This window comes from Papio anubis, chromosome 16, assembly GCF_008728515.1.
Source record: "Papio anubis isolate 15944 chromosome 16, Panubis1.0, whole genome shotgun sequence".
In the NCBI taxonomy this organism is placed as follows: domain Eukaryota; kingdom Metazoa; phylum Chordata; class Mammalia; order Primates; family Cercopithecidae; genus Papio; species Papio anubis.
The window spans coordinates 27160527-27181608 of NC_044991.1; the positions used below are offsets into that span (position 1 = coordinate 27160527).

The window sequence follows — 21082 nt, forward strand, 5'->3', positions numbered from 1 at the left end:
AGCTCCTCTCCCTTTTTCAGAGTTCTGTGAGTGGGGCTGAACATTCTGACCCTCTAATCTCTTGGTCTTTTTGGTGACCAGCTCCATCCTGACGCAATCTAATGGCCCTACCCTGTCACCTCATTAGCATACGCGCAGGTATGATAAAATGGGGCTCATTGCAAATAACAAAAGATGCTCCTATCACTCAAGAAATTCCATGGCCAGGCACGGTGGCTCACACCTGTAATCAGAGCACTTTGGGAGGCAGACACGGGTGGATCACCTGGGGTCAAGAGTTCAAGACCAGCCTGGCCAACATGGTGAAACCCCATCTCTACTAAAAATACAAAAAAAAAAATTAGCCAGGTGTGGTGGCAGGCACCTGCAATCCCAGCTACTTGCGAGGCTGAGGCAGAAGAATTGCTTGAATCTGGGAGGTGGAGGTTGCAGTGAGCCAAGATTGTGCCAATCTTGGCAAGTAATCCTCTTGCTTCAGCCTCCCGAGTAGCTGGGACTACAGGCGCCCGCCACCACGCCCGGCTAATTTTTTTGTATTTTTTTAGTAGAGACGGGGTTTCACTACTTTTGGGAGGCAGCCTCCCAAAGCACTGGGATTACAGACATGAGCAACCATGCTCAGGCTTGGTCACTGTCAAGACTGGGGATTAGGCTCTGGGAGAGGTGAAGTGACTTGCTCACAGCTTTAGCCATGGGTCAGGGTTGTACCAGGTAGTTTGGACTCCCCAGACTCCAAACCTCAGGTGAGTGAAGGGAAGTCACATGGTTAGGAAAGAAGTGGGGAAGACATGGACACCCTTCTCTTGGTTAGAGATGAAATGTCATTTGCAGGTCTCCCGACAGAACAGAACACAAGAGAGGGCAGTGGGTTCAGGTGCTGGGCCAGCTCTCCCCTGCCCAGCTCAGGGCAATGACTGGCAGCCTAGTGCCCACCAGCTGCCTCTCAGGGGAGGAACTGTCCACAGGAGCTGGGACCAGGGCCAGCTTCCCCTGACATTGGCTGGAACTCCTCAAGAGTGACCATTGACAAAGATTCTCCTCAGAGTTTCCTAAGCTCTTTTTTTTTTTTAAAGATAGGGTCTCCATCCCAGCACTTTGAGAGGCCGAGATGGGCGGATCACGAGGTCAGGAGATCGAGACCATCCTGGCTAACATGGTGAAACCCCATCTCTACTAAAAAGTACAAAAAAACTAGCCGGACGAGGTGGCAGGTACCTGTAGTCCCAGCTACTCAGGAGGCTGAGGCAGGAGAATGGCGTAAACCCGGGAGGCGGAGCTTGCAGTGAGCTGAGATCTGGCCACTGCACTCCAGCCTGGGCGACAGAGCGAGACTCCGTCTCAAAAAAAAATAAAAATAAATAAAGATAGGGTCTCCCTCTGTTGTCCAGGCTGGAGCTCAAGCCATCCTCCCACCTCAGCCTCACAAGTACCTGCAAATACAGGCTCATGCCACTGCGCCCTGTTGAATATTTTTTTACTTCTTCGTAGATACTGGATCGTGCATGTTGCTTAGGCTGATCTCAAACTCCGGGGCTCAAGCAATCCTCCCACCTCAGCCTCTCAAAGTGTTCAGATTAGAAGGGTGAGCCACTGCGCCTGGTATTCTGAGCTCTTTTTCAACTAGGTCTCAACTTTTGGACTTCTGTGTTCATCTCTGCCTTGTTCAGTTTTAGCAAGTGTCCTGCTAAGTTGATTTAGCTAGAATCCTCATCCTCCACATCTGATCACTTTCAAAATCTAATTGGCCTCCTTATCCTCTGCCATCCTCCATGATGTCTGGTTACCCTGGCCTGCCCTCAACAAGAATCCTGTTGGGTCAATTTAACCAGAATCCCCCACAAATGCCTGATGATCCTCTCAGTCATTGTGCACCTACTGACCCCGCTCTACTCCTTGGCTATCAGTTCTCGCTTGCCCATGCTGTATTTGAAGTTGAATCCAATCTTTCTGCCTCAGGGCAGGACCCCATTGCCATGGTCCCTCCAACTAGTGCTTGCCACCTCTTGAATAAAGTCTTCATTACTGTGCTTTGACAAGTGTCATTGAATAGTTTTTGTTTTTGTTTTTGTGATGGAGTTTTGTTCTTGTTGCCCAGGCTGGAGTGCAATGGCGCGATCTCGGCTCACCGCAACCTCCGCTTCCCGGGTTCGAACAATTCTCCTGCCTCAGCCTCCCAAGTAGCTGGGATTACAGGCACGTGCCACCATGCCGGGCTTTTTTTTTTTTTTTTTTTTGAGAGGGAGTCTCCCTCTGTCACCCAGGCTGGAGCACGGTGGCGAGATCTCAGGTCACTGCAACCTCCGCTTCCTGGGTTCAAGCGATTCTCCTGCCTCAGTCTCTGGAGGAGCTGAGGTCACAGACACGCACCACCATGCCCAGCTAATATTTCTACTTTTAGTAGAGACAGGGTTTAATCATGTTGGCCAGGCTGGTCTCGAACTCCTGACCTCAAATGATCCGCCTGCCTCAGCCTCTCAAAGCACTGGGATTATAGGCATGAGCCACCATGTCCAGCCTGAATAACTTTTTCTTTAACAATTAGAACTTAACACTATTCAGCAGGGTAGGGGAAGCCTCTGAGCCTAGGAAAGTCTCCTTTGTGGGGGCTGGTGATGGCCGTGGGAGGTAAGGTCTGAGTGACCTGCCCAGCCCGGGATGGACCCCTCTCTAGTCTGAGTGTGCACTGAAGTGGGTGCTCAAATGCTTGATGAATGAATGAATAAATAAACCAATGCCTTACGCCTGTAATCCCAGCACTTTGGGAGTCCAAGGCAGGCAGATTACCTGAGGTCAGGAGTTTGAGACCAGCCTGGTTAACATGAGGAAAGTCCATTTCTACTAAAATACAAAAAAATTAGCCAGGCATAGTGACAGGCGCCTGTAATCCCAGCTACTCAGGAGGCTGAGACAGGAGAATCACTTGATCCTGGGAGGCAGAGGTTGCAGTGACCTGAGATCTCGCCACCATGCTCCAGCCTGGGTGACAGAGGGAGCCAAGATCACGCCATTGCACTCCAGCTTGGTCAACAAGAGCAAAACTCCATCTCAATAAATAAACAAACAAACAAACAAACAAACCAATGCAGCCAGCTCAGACCCCCCTTTCTAAATTCTCATCCTTGCTTTAAGAGGCTGGGCTGCTATCATTCTTTCTATCCCCATCTCTATCTTCTGCTAACAAATATTACTTTGGAGGAAGTTCTCTCCATAGTCAAGTACAGCTCTTGGTTCCCCCATAAAGGTGATCACCTGGCCCAGATCTGGCCAATCCGAGCATCCCAGCCTCCTGACCACATTACTGGTCTGGGAGTGGACACGTAAACCAAACCAGCCCCTCAGGCTCTTCCCTGCCTTTCTGCATGAGCTAATCTGGAAGACTTTTGTTGGTGGGGGGAGTTCTCAGCTGGCAGGAAGTGAATCTGGTGACAGCAGCTCCCCAACTGGGTATGAAAACAAGGCCAAGGCAGGCACGGTGGCTCATGCCTGTAATCCTAGAACTTCAAGAGGCCGAGGTGGGCGGACCACTTGAGCTCAGGAGTTCGAGACCAGCCTGGGCAACATGATGAGACCCTGTCTCTACTAAAAAATACAAATAAAATAGCTGGGCTTTGTGGTACACACCTGTGGTCCCAATTACTTGGGAGGCTGAGGTGTGAGGATCGCTTGAGTACCTGAGCTTGGGGCGGAGCGGAGGTTGCAGTGAGCCGAGATTGCATGACAGTACTCCAGCCTGGGTGACAGAGCAAGACTCTGTCTAAAAAAAAAAAAAACAAAAAAAAACAAAAAAAAAACCCGAGAGAGGAAAATCAGGGGCAGGACAGCAGCCACAGTTCTGTCCTGGGGCCTGGTTCCTGCAGCTCTCCCCCAGTGCTGTGTGAAGCCCCATATCCCATCATTCCCAGTTATGTGACTAGGTACTTGCCCTTCTTACTTAAGCAAGTTAGAGGTAGGCTTCTATCACTGCGGCTGAAAGACCCATCCTTTCCACAGACACTCACAGAACATCGGCTCGGGCCAGGCTACGACCAAGTGCTAGAGATTCAAAGATGACTCAGATGCTGAGAGCGAATCAGCAGGAGAAAGGAGATGGACACAAAACAGCCCTCACACAGCCTGAGTGAGGACAGCCTGCACCAAGGGCTGGAGAGGGAAGAAGGTTTCAAGAAGGTGGTGGTATCTGGGGTGGGCTTCTACAGGTGGAACAGAGAGGGCCCCTCCATGGAAGGAGGCTTAGAGGAAGGGCTGTGTCATAGGCATTTGAGGAACTATACTTAACTTGCTTTGGTATCAGGGTTGGGGGAGCGAAGGTGTGAGACAGTGAAACCGAGGGGTTCATTTGGTCAGATCTGCCTGCCCTGCTTGCTTTTGGTCAGTTGGTTTTTTAAAATTTCTTCTTCCTTTTTCCATGAAGCTGAGGCCCTGGTAGCTCCAGGCCTCGCCGCTGAACACGGAAACTTAACCTCCACTGGCTACTTTATAAATAACCTTCATGAGACCAGGAGCAGTGGCTCATGCCTGTTATCCCAGTACTTTGGGAGGCTGAGGCAGGTGGATTACCTGAGGTTGGGAGTTCGAGACCAGCCTGACTAACATGGAGAAATCCCATGTCTACTAAAACTACAAAATTAGCTGGACGTGGTGGCACATGCCTGTAATCCCAGCTACTCAGGAGGCTGAGGCAGGAGAATCGCTTGAACCCGAGAGGCAGAGGTTGCAGTGAGCTGAGATCACGCCACTGCAAACCAATCTGGGCAACAAGAGCAAAACGCCGTCTCAAAAAAAAAAAAAAACAATTCTGAGCAGGAGAGTGACTTGAAGAGATCAAGATGGGGAGAGGCTGAAGGCAAGGAGGCCAGTGAGGAGGCTGGGCTAGAACTGGGAATGTGGTGGAGACATGGGGAGAAGTGGCTGGATTCTAGAGATAGTTAGGAAGGACTTGGTGTCCAAGAGACGAAAAGAAGTCAATGCTGACTCCCCCATCACTAGGTGGAAGATGGAGTCATCCGCTGAGATTAGGGACTCAGGAGGACATGCAGGTTTGGGGGAAGATGTATGCTCAGTTTGAACCTGCAGGAACCTGTGGGCCAACCCAATGGAGACAAACTTGTGGCAGAAAGTGCCACCAAGTGGATGCCTGGCTGAAGCCCCTCAGTGGGCAGCTGTTAGCCAGTACCCACTCAGAAAGGGGCAGTCGACACAGAGAGGATACGTACCGAGGTCGGGGCATTGATGATAGACAGGTTATAGCCAAACTGAAAAGTCCCACCAATGCCAGCAGCACAGATGGTCAGGAGCAGGATCCTGCCCTGAATCTGAGGAGAGAGGGGAGAACACAGAGTGACCAACAACAGCCACCACCCCTCTCCCTGGACCAGAGCTGCCAATCACAGCATTGCAATTTATTTGAATCAAGCAGTGATGTCTCCACTTTGCAGATGAGGAAAGTGAGGCTCAGAGAGGAGTTACCTGGGTCACATGGCTGGCAGGTAGCAGAGGAATCCAGGCCTCCTGCTCTGAGTCCAGGACCCCACTTTACCCTCACGCCACCCATAGCCCCAAAGTTTCCCTGAGCTGGAGAGCAGTTCCCATCCCTCCTTGTTGGGCTGCCCCTGAGCACGTCTGCTGTGTTTGGGAAAGACAGTCGCCTGAGTTGGGGCCCCAGCAGAGTAAAGCTCTGCCTCCAGCAGGACAGGAGTCCCTGACTTGCCCCAGGAAAATGTTCTCCAACAGAGTGGCCAGGCTCCAGGAATCTGGGCTGAGCCTCCTTCTCTTACCTCCCACCAGCATGTTCTGCAACTAGGCTAAGAAAAGAGGCCACATGGACCTGCAGGTGCAAGGACTTGGGGACATAGGAGAAACAGAGAGGCAGCATGGATGGCCAAGGTGCCTGGTCCCTATCCCAGCTCTCCCCTTACTTCCTCATCCTAAGTCACTTCCTTACCTGGACCTGGAGATAATGAAGCCTACTTCTAGGCTGGGCACACATGAGTCATGCACACTTGGTACACAAAAGGACAGTGAAACACTCTTAGAGATGGAGGGAGAATTCCCAAAGGCATCCCCAATGCCTCATCATTTGTAGTTGGGATTTTCTCTTTTTTTTTTTTTTTTTTTTTTTTTTTTGAGGAGTCTTGGCCAGGCGCAGTGGCTCACACCTCTAATTCCAGCACTTTGGGAGGCCGAGGCAGGTGGATCGCGAGGTCAGAAGTTTAAGACCAGCTTGGCCAAGATAGTGAAACCCCATCTCTACTAAAACTACAGAAATTGGCCAGGCGCGGTGGCTCACGCCTGTAATCCCCACAATTTGGGAGGCCGAGGTGGGCGGATCACCAGGTCAGGAGATCACCCTGGCTAACACGGTGAAACTCTGTCTCTACTAAAAATACAAAAAATTAGCTGGGCCTGGTGGCGGGTACCTGTAGTCCCAGCTACTTGGGAAACTGAGACAGGAGAATGGCGTGAACCTGGGAGGCACACAGTGAGCCGAGATTGTGCCACTGCACTCCAGCCTGGGTGACATAGCAAGACTCCGTCTCAAAAAAATGAATAAAAATAAAAAAATTAAAAAAATTAGCCGGGCTTGTTGGCAGATACCTGTAATCCCATCTACTCAGGAGGCTGAGGCAGAGAACTGCTTGAACCAGGGAGGTGGAGGTTGCAGCAAGCCAAGATCACACCACTGCACTCCAGCATGGGCGCAGAGTGAGACTCCGTCTCAAAAAAAAAAAAAAAGAAGAGAGACGGAGTCTTGCTCTGCCGCCCAGGCTGGAGTGCAATGGCGCAATCTCGGCTCGCTGCAATCTCCGCCTCCCAGTTCAAGTGATTCTCCCGCCTCAGCCTCCCGAGTAGCTGGGATTGCAGGCATGCACCATCATGCCCAGCTAATTTTTGTATTTTTAGTAGAGACTCCTGACCTCAAGTGATCTGCCCACCTCGGCCTCCAAAGTGCTGAGATTACAGACATGAGGCACTGCACCTGACCTGTAGTTGAGGTCTTCTGAGGGATTCACAAAATTGTTTATCTTTCTCCTTTTGTGATTTTTTGTTTTGTTTTTTTGAGACAGGGTCTCATTTTGCCACCCAGGTTGGACTGCAGTGTCATGATCTTGGCTCACTGCAGCCTCAACCTCCTGGGCTCAAGCGATCCGTCCACCTCAGCCCCCCAAGTAGCTGGGACTACAGGCATACACCATCACGCTGGGCTAATTTTTTTGTAGAGACGGGGTTTCACCTTGTTGCCCAGGCTGGTTTCAAACTCCTGAGCTCAAGTGATCCACTCGCCTTGGCCTCCCAAAGTGTTAGGATTACAGGCGTGAGCCACCATACCTGGTCTACTCTTTTGGGATTTTTAATTACAAAATGACACGTTTGTTAAGATTTTTGAAAATTCAGTATATACTGAAAGTTCTCCACTCCTCCAAAGGCACAACAATGAACTCCTTCCCTCAGGTATTTTTTTAGATATTTGCAAAGTAGTTGACTTTACAAAAATTGAATCGTTGATATCTTCCCCCCAAAATTACTGCCTTTCTTGTTCTGGCAAATTGTTCTGTAAAATTAAAGGTATTATTTTTGAAAACTTTGATACAATTTTCACGACAGAAGGATGTTTGGCTAAGGTTTTCTGAAGTTTCGAGAACCTATGGACTATTTATTCATTCATTAGTCAAATACTGGGTGTTGGCCAGATGCGATGGCCCACGCCTGTAATCCCAGCAGTTTGGGAGGCCGAGGTGGGCAGATCACTTGAGGTCAGGAGTTCAAGACCAGCCTGGCCAACATGGTAAAACCCCGTCTCTACTAAAAATACAAAAATTAGCCAGGCGTGGTGGCAGGCACCTGTAATCCCAGCTACTCGGAAGGCTGAGGCAGGAGAATTGCTTGAATCTGGGATGCGGAGGTTGCAGTGAGCCCAGATTGCGCCACTGCACTCCTGCCTGGGCAATACAGTGAGACTGTATCTCAAAAAAAAAAACACACACAAAAAACTGAGTGTTTATCTCAGCCAGGAAGTGTGCTGGGGGGGCAAGATATAGCTGGGAAAGAGCCAGTTGTGCTTTCACCATTCAGTGAGACACTGCACTGGAAGGTGGGGGAGCAGAGGAAGTGACTCTGGAGGGCAGAATCCTGCTGAAGGCTTTGCCATAGGTCTGGAGACAGGTTGGTGACAGGGGCCCTAGCTGCCCATAGTTCCCATAAGGCCTAAGTAACTTTCTCTTAGGCTGGAAGCCTTAGGAAGAAGCCAGGTGAGAAACCTGGAGTCTGGTCCCAATGGGGCCACATTACAGCTCCACGGGGGCTTCATGGAAGTGAGAGCTCCCTTAAGACAGCAGATCTGAAGGAAGCAGCGAACACAGTGCTTGATAGCAGCTGAACTCATGTAGCAGATGTTGACAGGTCTCCAAGACTACAGGAAATTGTTTAATTCAATGAGATCATGCATGGAGATTGCCTATACCGTGCCTGGTCATGGTAAGCATTCAGACATTAGCTATGATACGGACCATTAATTAGGCAAACAAAGATTTATTGCCTCCCTATTATGGTCAATAATCCTACTGTTCTGGGTGTTGGGATACAGCAGTGAGCAACAGACAAAATCAATGAGCTATCAGAGCAGGGAAAGACAAGCAATCGCAAAATGAATGAGCAAAATATGTAGTACATCAGCTGGTGCTACAGAGACTTAAAGCAGGGAAGGGGTGTAGGACGTGTTAGGACCAGGTGGTGCTATTTTATTTTTATTTTTTACAGACAAGGTCTCCCTAGGTCGCCCACGCTGGAGTGCAGTGGTGAGATCCTATTAGATCTCTGCAGCTTCAAACTCCTGGGCTCCAGCGATCCTCCCACCTCAGCTGGTGCTATTTTAAATAGGGCTGTCAAGGAATACAAGTGCAAATGAAGACAAAGGAGGTGAGGGAATGTGCCATGCAAATACATAAAGAAATCAGTCCAGATTGGGGAGGAACCCATAGAAGCGGTGGGCAGTGCAGGCGCTCTCCTCTGGCTGCGCCCTTTCCCTCTGTGAGGCAGGACGCCAGGTCAGAGCTGAGGGCATCATGAGGAGGAAAGAGGCGAGGGTGGGAAACAGTCACGGGAAGGAGTGAGCGGTCAGGACTGCCGTGCTCGGAGGGCTTACTGCCTCTGAGGTCAGGGCTGATCCACAGAGGATTTAGCATCTCTGGGGGCTGGGATGCCAGGGTCCAGCAACCTTGCTCTGGCCCACAGGCCGAACCTGGACGTAAACACCTGCCTATGGACATCTGAGCCTAGCACCTAACGCCACTGTACATACAAGCACGATGTTTTTGAACATTTGACGACTTAGTGAAGGCTCCAAGGTGGCTATACATGCGCAGTTCACTCAGGTCCGCAATCCCTCATCTGAAATGCCTGGTCTGGGCAGGTATGAGAATTCAGACCATTCCAGATCGCAGGAGGGCATGGAGCATTCGGAAGAGGGGCCTGAGCGGAAGTCTTGCTGTCCCAGGGAGACCCCAGCTGCCATTACCAAGCGATTAACCGGGCGCATGCGCGCGGAGGGAAGGTCAGCGCGCGTTACCCAGCCGTGAAAGAGGGGCTAGCGCACGCGCAGTAAGCGTTTGAGAGGCGCAAACCAGTCGAGACGAAGCGGTAGCGCAAGCGCAGTGGGTATTGAGAGCGGCTGCACAAGCTGAAGGTTCGCACAACGCTAACCAGTGGCCGGGAATGGGGCCTGAGACTCAAGCGCAGGCGCAGTGGAGCGCAGAGCCGTTAGACTGTCGCGGAGGGCGCCTGAGGCGCAAGCGCGGATCCGCAGCGTGTTAAGAGTTGCTGCCGGTGCTGGGGAGCTCGCCGCCGCGGTGGGGGAGGGGGTCGCCGCCGCGGTGGCGCGGGGTTTGTCGCCACCGTGCGGTGGGGGGTCGCCGCTGCTGGGGGCTCACCTGCGTCGGAGGCCGTAAGGACGGCTCCAGTTCATCCTCCATCCGCCTCCTCCGCAGCACTGCGGCTGAAAAGCTGCTCACTCCTCACTAAGCTAAACCCCAAGCTCATCTCTGCAGGCCGGAAGGGAGCTCTGGTCCAAGGTCATCTCGGCCAAGCCCCTGCATTCGCCCCCGCAGGTGCCAGCAAACGACTCTGGTCGCTGCGCTCCCGAGTCCTCCCCCGAAATTCCGGCCCTGGCCCCTCGTCCCCCTCCCTTGCTGCAGTCTCTGGACTAAATGTCTGAGGGTCTCTGTCTCTCGCTGGTGGGACCTCAGCCGCAATCTTGCGCGACCCCCTGCTCCGGTCGCCCCTGCCGGCCGCCAGAACCTAGGAGGCCCCTGCCCCTGGGCGCTCTCGGGAGGGCCAAGCCCTTGATTGTGCACAGATGCACCCCCCCACCTACACCCCGCCAGACACTTGGGTTCAGGTATCCTTGACCTTTCCCCAGAGGAGGGGAAAATTAGGAAGGACCGAAAGACAGACCCACCAGTCTGCTGAGCGCTCTCATCTGTGCGTCCTGGGCAGAGCGAGAGACTCGGCGGAATGCGGGTAGGAGAACCGGTCTGAACCGGTCTCGGGTTGCCGCCAGGGATCCTTTCCGTGAGAGGCAGGTCCCACCTATGGTGGGGGCACTTGGAGTTGAGGAACCACGGAGTCCACTGGACCGGATTAATCTTTTATCCTTGAGGGCTTCTCAGGCCCTGCATGGAATCCAGGAGCTGGACAAAGACCAACTGAAACCAGATTTGCCAAAGATGCTATTTGTGGTCACAGAAACATAGAGCTGAACATGACCTTAGGTAGTCTTCTGAGCAAAGACTGTGATGGGCATTGTAGTAGCTCTATTGCTCAGACTTGGTTTTTGTTTGACTTTTGCTGCTCTGAACTTTAATTCCTAAAAACGCTGCATTTTTAAGGAAAAGCACAAATAAAATATTAGCAGTTATCATAAACAGGTATTTTATTGCATGATTTTCCTGAATCTATTAAGATGATCATATGGGTATTCTTTAAATCTGTTAATGAGATCAGTTACATCAATAAACTTTCTAGTGGTAAACCATTCTTGAATTCTTGGGGTAGCGGCAACTTGGTCATAATACTGTTGTAATATACATTGTTAGTTTCAACTGCTGATATTTTATTTAGATAGGTTAATTTTTTTCAAAACAACCATTGCCTTTTCCCCCTTAAAAAGTAAGTGGGAAGTGGCCGGGTGCGGTGGCTCACGCCTGTAATCCCAGCACTTTGGGAAGCTAAGGCGGGCGGATCACGAGGTCAGGAGATCGAGACCATCCTGGCTAATATGGTGAAACCCCATCTCTGTTAAAAATACAAAAAATTAGCCAGGCGTGGCGGCAAAAGCCTGTAGTCCCAGCTACTCGGGAGGCGGAGGCAGCAGAATGGCGTGAACCCGGAAGGCGGAGCTTGCAGTGAGCCGAGATCCCGCCACTGCACTCCAGCCTGGGCCATAGAGCAAGACTCCATCTCAAAAAAAAAAAAAAGCGGGAAGTGAAGGGCTAATAAATGGCTCTAGGACAATTGATTATATGGGGAAAAATGAAAACTGGACCTCTGTCTCACTTCATATACAAAAGTCATTCCAGGTGCACACAAACCTAATGCAAAAACCTAACTTTAAACATTTTAGGCTGGATGCAGTAGCTCCCACCTGTAATCCCAGCACTTTGGGAGGCTGAGGCAGGTGGATCACTTGAGCCCATGAGTTCAAGATGAGCCTGGGCAACACGGGCAGACCCTCATCTCTATTAAAAAAAAAAAAAAAAAAGTAAAGGCCTGGCGAGGCGGCTCATGCCTGTAATCCCAACACTTTGGGAGGCTGAGGCGGGCGGATCACGAGGTCGGGAGTTTGAGACCAGCCTGGCCAACAGAGTAAAACCCCATCTCTACTAAAAATACAAAAAATTAGCTGGGCATGGTGGTGGGTGCCTGTAATCCTAGCTACTTGGGAGGCTGAGGCAGGAAAACCATTTGAACCCTAGAGGCGGAGGTTGCAGTGAGCCAAGATCACACCACTGCACTGCAGCTCAGGCCACAGTTCGAGATTCCATCTCAAAAAATAATAATAATAATAGCTGGGGCCGGGCGCGGTGGCTCAAGCCTGTAATCCCAGCACTTTGGGAGGCCGAGACGGGCGGATCACGAGGTCAGAAGATCGAGACCATCCTGGCTAACCCGGTGAAACCCCGTCTCTAGTAAAAAAATACAAAAAAATAGCCGGGCGAGGTGGCGAGCGTCTGTAGTCCCAGCTACTCGGGAGGCTGAGGCAGGAGAATGGCGGGAACCCGGGAGGCGGAGCTTGCAGTGAGCCGAGATCCGGCCACTGCACTCCAGGCTGGGCGACAGAGCGAGACTCCGTCTCAAAAAAAAAAAAAAAAATAATAATAATAATAATAATAATAGCTGGGTGTGATAGCGCACACCTGTGGTCACAGCTACTTCAGAGGCTGAGGTAGGAGGATTGCAGTGAGGGAGGTTGAGGTTGCAGTGACCCATTATTGTGCCACTGCCCTCAAGTCTGAGTGATAGAGCAAGATTCTATTAAAAAAAAAAAAAATTAGGAGACTGGGCCTGGTGGCTCATACCTGTAATCCCAGCACTTTGGGAGGCCAAGGTGGGTGGATCATCTGAGGTCAGGAGTTCCAGATCAGCCTGGTCAACATGACGAAACCCCATCTCTACTAAAAATACAAAAATTAGCTGGGTGTGGTGGCACACGCCTGTAGTCCCAGCTACTCAGGAGGCTGAGGCAGGAGAGTCACTTGAACCCAGGAGACAGAGGTTGCAGTGAGCCAAGATCATGGCACTGCACTCCAGCCTGGACGACAGAGTGAAACTCCATCTCAAAAAAAAAAAAAAAAAGAAAATATATAATACTTTTATAACCTCAGGATAAACAAGGATAAACCATGCAGATTTCTTATGAGGATTTAACTTCATTAAAATTAAAAATCTATGTGTCAAAAAACACCATTAATGGACCGGGCATAGTGGTTTATGCCTGTAACCCAAGTACTTTGGGAGGCTGCAGTAATTGGTGATCACACCACTGCACTCCAACTGCGGCAACAGAGCGAGACCCTGTCTCAAATGAACAAAAGACGCCATGAAAAGGTGAAACCTGGCCAGGTGCAGTGGCTCCAGCCTGTAGTCCTAGCACTTTGGGAGGCCAAAGTGGGAGGACCACTTGAGTTCAAGAGTTCAAGACCAGCCCTGGCAACGTGGTGAGACCACATCTCAATTTAAAATATATATACATTTTTTAAATAAATAAAATATATTTATATATTTTAAAATATATATATATTTTAAATATATATATTTATATATATTTATATTTTTAAATATATATATTTATATATATTTATATATTTTAAAATATATAAATATATAAATAAAAAATATATATATTTTTTAAAAGGTGAAACCTAAAGCCACCAAGTAGAAGGTATCTACAACATATGACCAACAAAGTATTAGTATTCAGAATGTATATAGAATACCCACATACCAATAAGGAAAAGAAAATGGGCAAACAGGCTTGGCGCAGTGGCTCATGCCTGTAATCCCAGCACTTTGGGAGGCCAAGGCGGGGCGGATCGCTTGAGCTCAGGAGTTCGAGACCAGCCTGGGCAACATGGTAAAACTCCGTCTCTACCAAAAATACAAAAAATTAAACCCCATCTTTACCAAAAAATACAAAAAATTAAACCCCATCTCTACCAAAAAATGCAAAAAATTAAACCCCATCTCTACCAAAAAATACAAAAAATTAAGCCCCATCTCTACCAAAAAAATACAAAAAATTAGCTTGGCATGGTGGCTTGGCCTGTAGTCCCAACTACTTGAGGGGCTGAGGCATGAGGATCACTTGAGCCCAGGAGGCAGAGGTTGCAGTGAGCCGAGATTGTGCCACTGCACTCCAGCCTGGGCTACAGAGTGAGACTCTGTCTCAAAAAAAAAAAAAAAAAGATGTGAACAGGGAATTTACAGAAGAGGAAACTGAAGTGACCAAAAAACTAATTAAAAGATAGCTGCATTAGTAATCAGGAAATGCAAATTAAATCCACATCAGCATACTGGTTCCCACTCAACAGAGTAACAGCTTAATTCTGGCAATACCAAGTGGTGCTGGCGATCAGCTGGAACACGCATGTACTATTGATGAAAATGTCAATTGGAACCAGGTGTGGTGGCTCATGCCTGTAATCCCAGCACTTTAGGAGGCCAAAATAGGAGGATCATTTGAGGCTGAAGTTTGAGACCAGCCTGTGCAATGTGGTGAGACCCTATCTCTATAATTTATTTTTTAAAATTATCTGGGCACAGTGGCACACCACACAGCTGTGGTCCCAGTTACTTAGGAGGTTGAGGTGGGAAAAATGGCTTGAGCCCAGGAGGGTTCAAGGCTGCAGTGAGCCATGTTCACACCACTGCACTCTAGCCTGAGTGACAGAGTAAGACACTATCTCAAAAAAACAAAGAAAAGAGAGAGAGAGAGAGGGAGGGAGGGAGAGAGGGAGGGAAAATGTAAATCAGTGCAATTTGGGCAGATCAAGGAAGTTGATTCACCTACGTCTCCCACCCAGCAATTCCACTCCTAGGTTTACTTTGGAGAAACTCTTAATCCCACGTTCAAGAACTGTTCACAAATGCAGCATCGTTTGTACTATAGGAAAACTGGAAACAGCCCAAATGTCAATCCTCCGAAAAAAGGGGAAATAAGCTGTGGAATATGATAGAATACCACTCATCAGTGAAAATCAGTGGACTAGACTAGATGAACGATATCAACGTGTATGAATCACAACGCTGCATGAACAAAGTTGCAGAAAGATGCATACGCGCCAGGCACAGTGGCCCACGCCTGTAATCCCAGCACTTTGGGAGACCAAGGCGAGCGGATCACGAGGTCAGGAGATCGAGACCATCCTGGCTAACACGGTGAAACCCTGTCTCTACTAAAAATACAAAAAAAAAGGCCGGGCGTCGTGGCGGGAGCCTGTAGTCCCAGCTACTCAGGAGGCTGAGGCAGAAGAACGGTGTGAACCTGGGAGACAGAGTTTTCAGCGGGCCGAGGTGGCACCACTATACTCCAACCTGGGCGACAGAGCGAGACTCCGTCTCAAAAAAAAAAAAAAAAAAAAAAAAAAGAAAGAAAGACGCATACACTATTATGCCTATATATTGTTTGGAAATATACAAAACTGTACCTGATGTGTGTGGGAATACATGTCTACATAGTAAAAGCCTGGGGGCGAGCCTGGGGATAAGTTCCAAATTTAGAACTGGGTTTAACCTTGAATCCAAGACCCTGCCAGACTGGACCCTGATCTGGCCACCGTTAACGATACCTGGCTGTCCCTTGATTCTCCCTGAAATGCCTCTTGGATGCCCTAAAGCCACCCCCATCTCTTTGGAGGCAGGTCCCCATGTGCGGGCTCCCCAGCCATTATTATCCTTTGGCCAGGAAGCTCTGGGTTTCACCTCAGCAAACATTGACTGGGAGTTTAACCTTGAGCATGTGAAAGTCATAGCTGTATTTGTAGCAGCCTGGTGCTCACATCCGCCCTGTGCAGTGCTAGGTGTAACTACCTGCATGTGTATGTCAACCTCATTTACAGGGGGAGTCCCTGAGGCTCTGCGAGGCCAAGCCTGTGCCCACACCAGCCCTACAGCCCGGCTGGCAGAGCTGGTCTTCCTCACATTGCCAGGGTCAGCCCGCTGACCCTCAGGCTGGGGCTCCCCGCCGGCCTCACCCCAACAGCGGGGCCAAACCTCATGAGTGGAAGGCACTGGGGGAGGGGTCAAAAGAACACCCCCTGACTCTTCCAGCCCTTGGCTTTCTGCATTGATTCTCATCGAGTCTGTTTCCCAGGTGAGAAGGTGGAGATGGAGGTGAACTGCCCACAACCACCAGCTGCTCACACACCTTCCTACATGCTAGGGCCTCTTACTCCAAGGATGGGAAAACTGAGGCCTAGAGCCAGCAGAGATCTGCCCTAGCACAAGCAGGAAACAGGGAGGAGTGCAGCTCAAACTAAAAACAATCAAGGCAGGCCAGGCGCGGTGGCTCATGCCTGTTATCGCAGCACTGCGGGAGGCTGAGGCAGGCAGATCACCAGAGGTCAGGAGTTCGAAACCAGCCTAGCCAATATGGTGAACCCTCATCTCTACTAAAAACACAAAGACTAGCCGGGTGTGTGGTGGGTGCCTGTAATCTCAGCTACGCGGGAGGCTGAGGCAGGAGAACCACTTGAGCAGGGGATGCAGAGGTTGCAGTGAGCCAAGATGGTGCCACTGAACTCCAGCATGGGCAACAGAGCGAAACTCTCTCTCAAAAATAAATAAATAAATATTAAGAAATAAATAAACAAAAACAATCAATCCAGCGCAGCCCGCTGGTGATACTGACTCCCACTCGGCCCGCACCCCACCCCGGAGCCCACTGGCTCTTCTAGCGGGGTGCCTCCGTGTCCCCGAAGTGTCTTATAAAATGCCCATTACCCGGGCCTAGGGAGGCGGGGCCAGGCTTGGGGGCCTCCCAGGGATTCCACTTCCTGATGGAGACTTTCCCAGCCGTGGGGGAATGAATGGGCTCACCGCGCCCGGGTCCCGCTGGCGTTCAGCTTCTTCCCCGCAGGCTTTTCGGGATTTCCCCGATGCCGCCTAGACCGGCTCCGGCCGCGAGGGGGCGACAGAGCCCGGGCTCTGAGGAACCCGGCACCAGCGATCGCCGAAGACTCGCGAAGGTTCAGTGCTGGCGGTGAAACGGAGGCCTGCACCCAAGCGCCGCTGGGTAGGGGGCACTTCATCTGGGGAGCCTCCTCTTTCTGCCTTGCCCTGCCTGCCCCTCAGCCCTTGGGCGCTCAAGTCCTGGCCGTTGTACCTGGTTGCAGCCTCCGGTCCTGCGCCACCCGCCCCGGTGCGATTTCACTTCCCCTGTCCTCACATCTAGCCGCGCGGGACCAGGTGGGCCAGGACCCCGGGGAGCTGAGAAACCCGATGCCAGTTCCCGCCGGCGTCGGACCGCCTGCGTGGCTCTTGTCTCTCCTTCTTGCGGGGTGGGACAGGTGCCTCCTACCTGAACCCAAGATTCAGGCAGCAGCTGGCCCGGTCCATCCCTGGGGGTGAGTGAGGGGGGCGGGGCATGGCTGACAGCGGGGACCTAGCGTTCCTGAGCACCTCACTACTAGTGGGCTGAGCAGCTCTAGGCCAGCCTGTTGGCCTCTCTGAGCCTCGGTTTCCTCATCTGTCAGTGGGCTTGAGAGCGCTGTAGCACGGAGGACTGCAACGCAGTTCAAGGCTACCCAGAGGCCATTCCTTCCTGCAGCCTTTCCTATTCCCCCCACGTGGGTGGGCATCTCTGTCCCACACCAGGAGCCTCCTGCGGGGCAGGGGGCAGAGGTCAGGAGTCCTGATGATCACTGAAGCCTCTGACTCCGGGATTCAAGCGATTCTCCTGCCTCAGCCTCCCGAGTATCTGGGATTAACAGGCGTGAGCCACCATGCCCAGCTAATTTTTGTATTTTTAGTAGAGATGAGGTTTCACCATGTTGGCCAGGCTAGTCTCGAACTCCTGACTTCAGATGATCTGCTTGCCTTGGCCTCCCAAAGCACTGCGATTACATGCGAGAGCCGCCACCCCCAGCCAACACAGGGCCTTTTTTGATCCCCTAGTTGTCCCAGACAGACCCTAACCTCAGACGAGTGTGCTGGCGGGCTGCAGCCTAGCTGGACAACCCCAGTCAATGTTGGGGTTGACTGGGGTGCAGGGGTGCAGAGAGGCAGGTCCTGCAAACTACCCAAAGCCCTGCTTCATCCTCCTCCTCGCAGCTGGCATCTACTCCGGTTCTGGGTCTCATTTCCAGCATAATAGTTCAAAGACAAAGAAAGAAAGAAAACAAACCCTAACCCCACAACCAGCTGAGGCGGCCCCTCCTGGTCACCCTTTGATGTTTGAGGACTGAACAATGGGGCTGATTGCGGATGAGAGATTTGAAGCCATCTTAATTAGAAGGAAAGAATGTCCTCGTGGTCGGCTGTTCTAAAAATACAGCTGTGCCCACATCTGGAGGGAAAGGGTGGGGGCCTGGGAGGTGGGGACGGTGGTTAGGCCAGAGTCTGAAGCACTGACGCCTGCATTCCTTGGGGCGAAAGGGGGGGGCCTCTAAGCAGGGCCCCTTGGAAGGGGGTGGGGAGACACCAAAGCAGCCAGTCTGCTGTGGCTAGACCACCTTCTGCAGGTTTGGGATGTGCAAGCAGTGGAACAGGTGTGCCTTCCTGCGTCTGCCCTCACCACTTCAAGAAAGCCCTCCCCATGCTGTGCCGCAGCCTCGGTTTTCTCTTCTCTCCAAAGGGGCAACCAAATTTGTCATTTGTTTGCATTTCAAATACTCACTTTGCAACCTAATCTTGTATTTGTTTTGCATTATTCTTTTTTTCTTTCCTTTCCTTTTTTTTTTTTTTTTTTTTTTGTGACTGAGTTTCATTCTTGTTGCCCAGGCTGGAGTGCAATGGCGCGATCTCGGTTCACTGCAACCTCCACTTCCTGGGTTCAAGCAATTCTCCTGCCTCAGCCTCCCGAGTAGCTGGGATTACAGGCACGTACCACCACACCTGACTAATTTTTGTGTTTTTAGTAGAGACAGGGTTTCACCATGTTGGTCAGGCTGCTCTTGAACTCCTGACCTCAGGTGATCTGCCCACCTTGGCCTCCCAAAGTGCTGGGATTACAGGTATGAGCCACCATGCCTGGCTGTTTTGCATTCATTTTCTTAAAGAGGCCCTCCTAATCTCATGAAGGTAAAGGGCATTGGAGGGCTGGGTGAGTGTTTGGAGGAGGACGTGGAGGCAGAGGCTCTGGTAGTGTCACTGTGAGAGGATGGGTCACCTGGGTTCTCATCTCAGCCCACTGTTAGGAGCCTCCCATCCCAGCGGCTGGACAATCACCTGGCATGGGGGGCCATGCCCCTGGTGGGAGCAGGGCCTGGATGCTTGTTGGGGCTATCAGTGGATGCAAGCCAGGTGGGAGGTGTGGTGAACCTAGGCCTTGCTTTTTTTTTTTTTCTTTTTGAAATGGAGTTTTGCTCTTTTTACCCAGGCTGGAGTGCAGTGGCACAATCTCAGCTCACCGCAACCTCTGCCTCCCAGGTTCAAGCACTTCTCCTGCCTCAGCCTCCCAAGTAGCTGGGATTACAGGCATGCGCCACCACGCCCAGCTAATTTTGTATTTTCAGTAGAGACAGGTTTTCTCCATGTTGGTCAGGCTGGTCTTGAACTCCTGACCTCAGGTGATCTGTCAGCCTCAACCTCCCAAAGTGCTGGGATTACAGGTGGGAGCCACCGCACCCAGCTGAACCCAGGCCTTTCTGAACTTCTCCTTCCACCAGACCATGGCTCTGAGTCACTAGTCCTGGGCAGGGCCTTCCAGAGTGGTGGCCCCACTCCCTAAAGATTAGTTTCCTTTTGTAGAGATGGAGTGTCACGCTGTTGCCCAGGCTGGCCTGGAACTCCAGGGCTAAAGCAATCCTCCTGCCTCTGCTGGGACTACAGCCACACGCCACTCCGCCCAGCTTTTTCGAAGTCCAAGACAGAGCTGTCTCAGGTTCTATCTCTGTAAACTCACATCCCTGACCCTGCCAGATGGCTGACTCTGCCAAACAGATAATCTGCTTCTCCCCAAACACCGCCCACAGCACTGAGCCTGAAAATAGCTGAGGCGGGGGCGGGGGAGGCCCCCACCAGATGCTCTGGAGCTCTGGGGTGCTTGGCCGGAGGTGGCTTTGACATTCTGGCAGCGGCCACAGCAGGAAGTGGGAATTCCTGGCAATTGCTCTAGGTCATGACAGTCAGGACACAGGCTCGGGCAGGTCCGGCAGCTGGGGGCTGAATGGGGACAGTTTCATCAGCCATGAAGGGTCAGAGACAGTAAAACGAGGCGCAGGGAAGCAGCTCGTGAGTGGAGTTTCATGTTGGAGACGCTCCCTGGGAGCCCAGAGGCTGCAAGAAGGTCTCACCTCCAAACCAGAGCTGGAAAAGGGTCTGAGGCTGCACAGCGTTAGCTGGTTGGTGACACCCCCACGCCCCTGTGCCCCAGCAATGGGGTCAGGGATAACTCACTTCCTCCGCATGGATCCCTTCCATCACCCGTCATGGTGGCAAGGCCAGGACTGCTGATTTTGTGCCTCTTTAGTTGTGTGTCCTCAGGCAGGTTACTTAACCTCTCTGAGCCTATTTTCTCATCTGGAATAGTAGCCTACTTCATCAGGTGGTGATGAGGCTTCAGTGAGCTTAGTAAAAGCCATGGTGTAGTCTGGCTATAGATCACTGAGAGGCTATGATCTCCCGCCCTTCACGGGTCCTTGCCTAGTCCATGAGCAGCACACGGGCCCATTCCTGCCTCCCCACTTTCGCTCAAGCCTTTCTCCCTGTCTAGCACATCCCCTCCTCCTACTGTCCTCATCAGGAGCTCTCCTGCCCCACGGCTGCCCTTGACCACTCACCAGTGTGTTTCCACTCCCTGCCTGGTATGGGATTCAGTGTCTCCTCCCCTGGCCAGAAGCTGAGCTCCTGCAGGTACCCACAGCGACTCCCTCCCCAGCCCTGCAGGCTTCTGTGGCTGTTCCTGACCATAGGCCCATGAGAGCTCCTGGCTGAGAGGAGACAGCAAGGAACAGATCAGGCAGAGAGGACTGGCGGGGCCCTCCAGCTTCCTCTGTTGGTGCTTTCTTGCTCACACGCATTCACTCATTCATAGCAGAGATGGGCCTTGGATGGGGAGGCCAGCTGTGTTTGTTACAGGAAGGGGCTTCCTCCCAGAAATCTCTGATAGCCTCATTCTAGATCAGAGTACAACCTCGGAGCTGAAAGAGACTCTACACATGGACCCTTCTGACCCCCATCTCACAGACAGGGACACTGAGAACCAGAGAGGGAAGGGAGTGGCTAGGCCACAATGCCAGCCCCGGGGCTGCAGCTCCAGCCCTGGAGTCCAGGTCTCTGTCTTCACAGGGTTCCCTGTTTACCAAGGCCCTGCCTGTGCCAGCTCCACAGCAGAAACCAGGGGTAGAAGGGCTGTTATGTGGACAACAGAAGC

General features: G+C 51.5%; 1 protein-coding gene across 20 annotated transcripts in view; it reads right to left on the bottom strand.

The window, feature by feature from the left end:
- SLC2A11 (solute carrier family 2 member 11) overlaps positions 1-11252 on the bottom strand; it is a 28854-nt gene extending 17602 nt beyond the window's left edge. For 3 of the 20 annotated variants that reach the window (XM_021933624.2, XM_031656067.1, XM_021933620.2), the window contains exons 1-2: positions 9924-11244; positions 5214-5312 (exon numbers count right to left, since the gene is read on the bottom strand). In XM_021933624.2, coding sequence (XP_021789316.1) covers positions 5214-5312; positions 9924-9965 — 141 coding nt within the window. In that variant the 5' untranslated portion in view covers positions 9966-11244. Of the gene's footprint in view, positions 1-5213; positions 5313-9295; positions 9887-9923 lie in introns of those variants that run through there. The other 17 variants (XR_002520028.2, XM_021933627.2, XM_021933634.2 and 14 more) reach the window with 15 other exon arrangements.
- Between the last annotated feature and the right edge of the window lie 9830 nt (positions 11253-21082).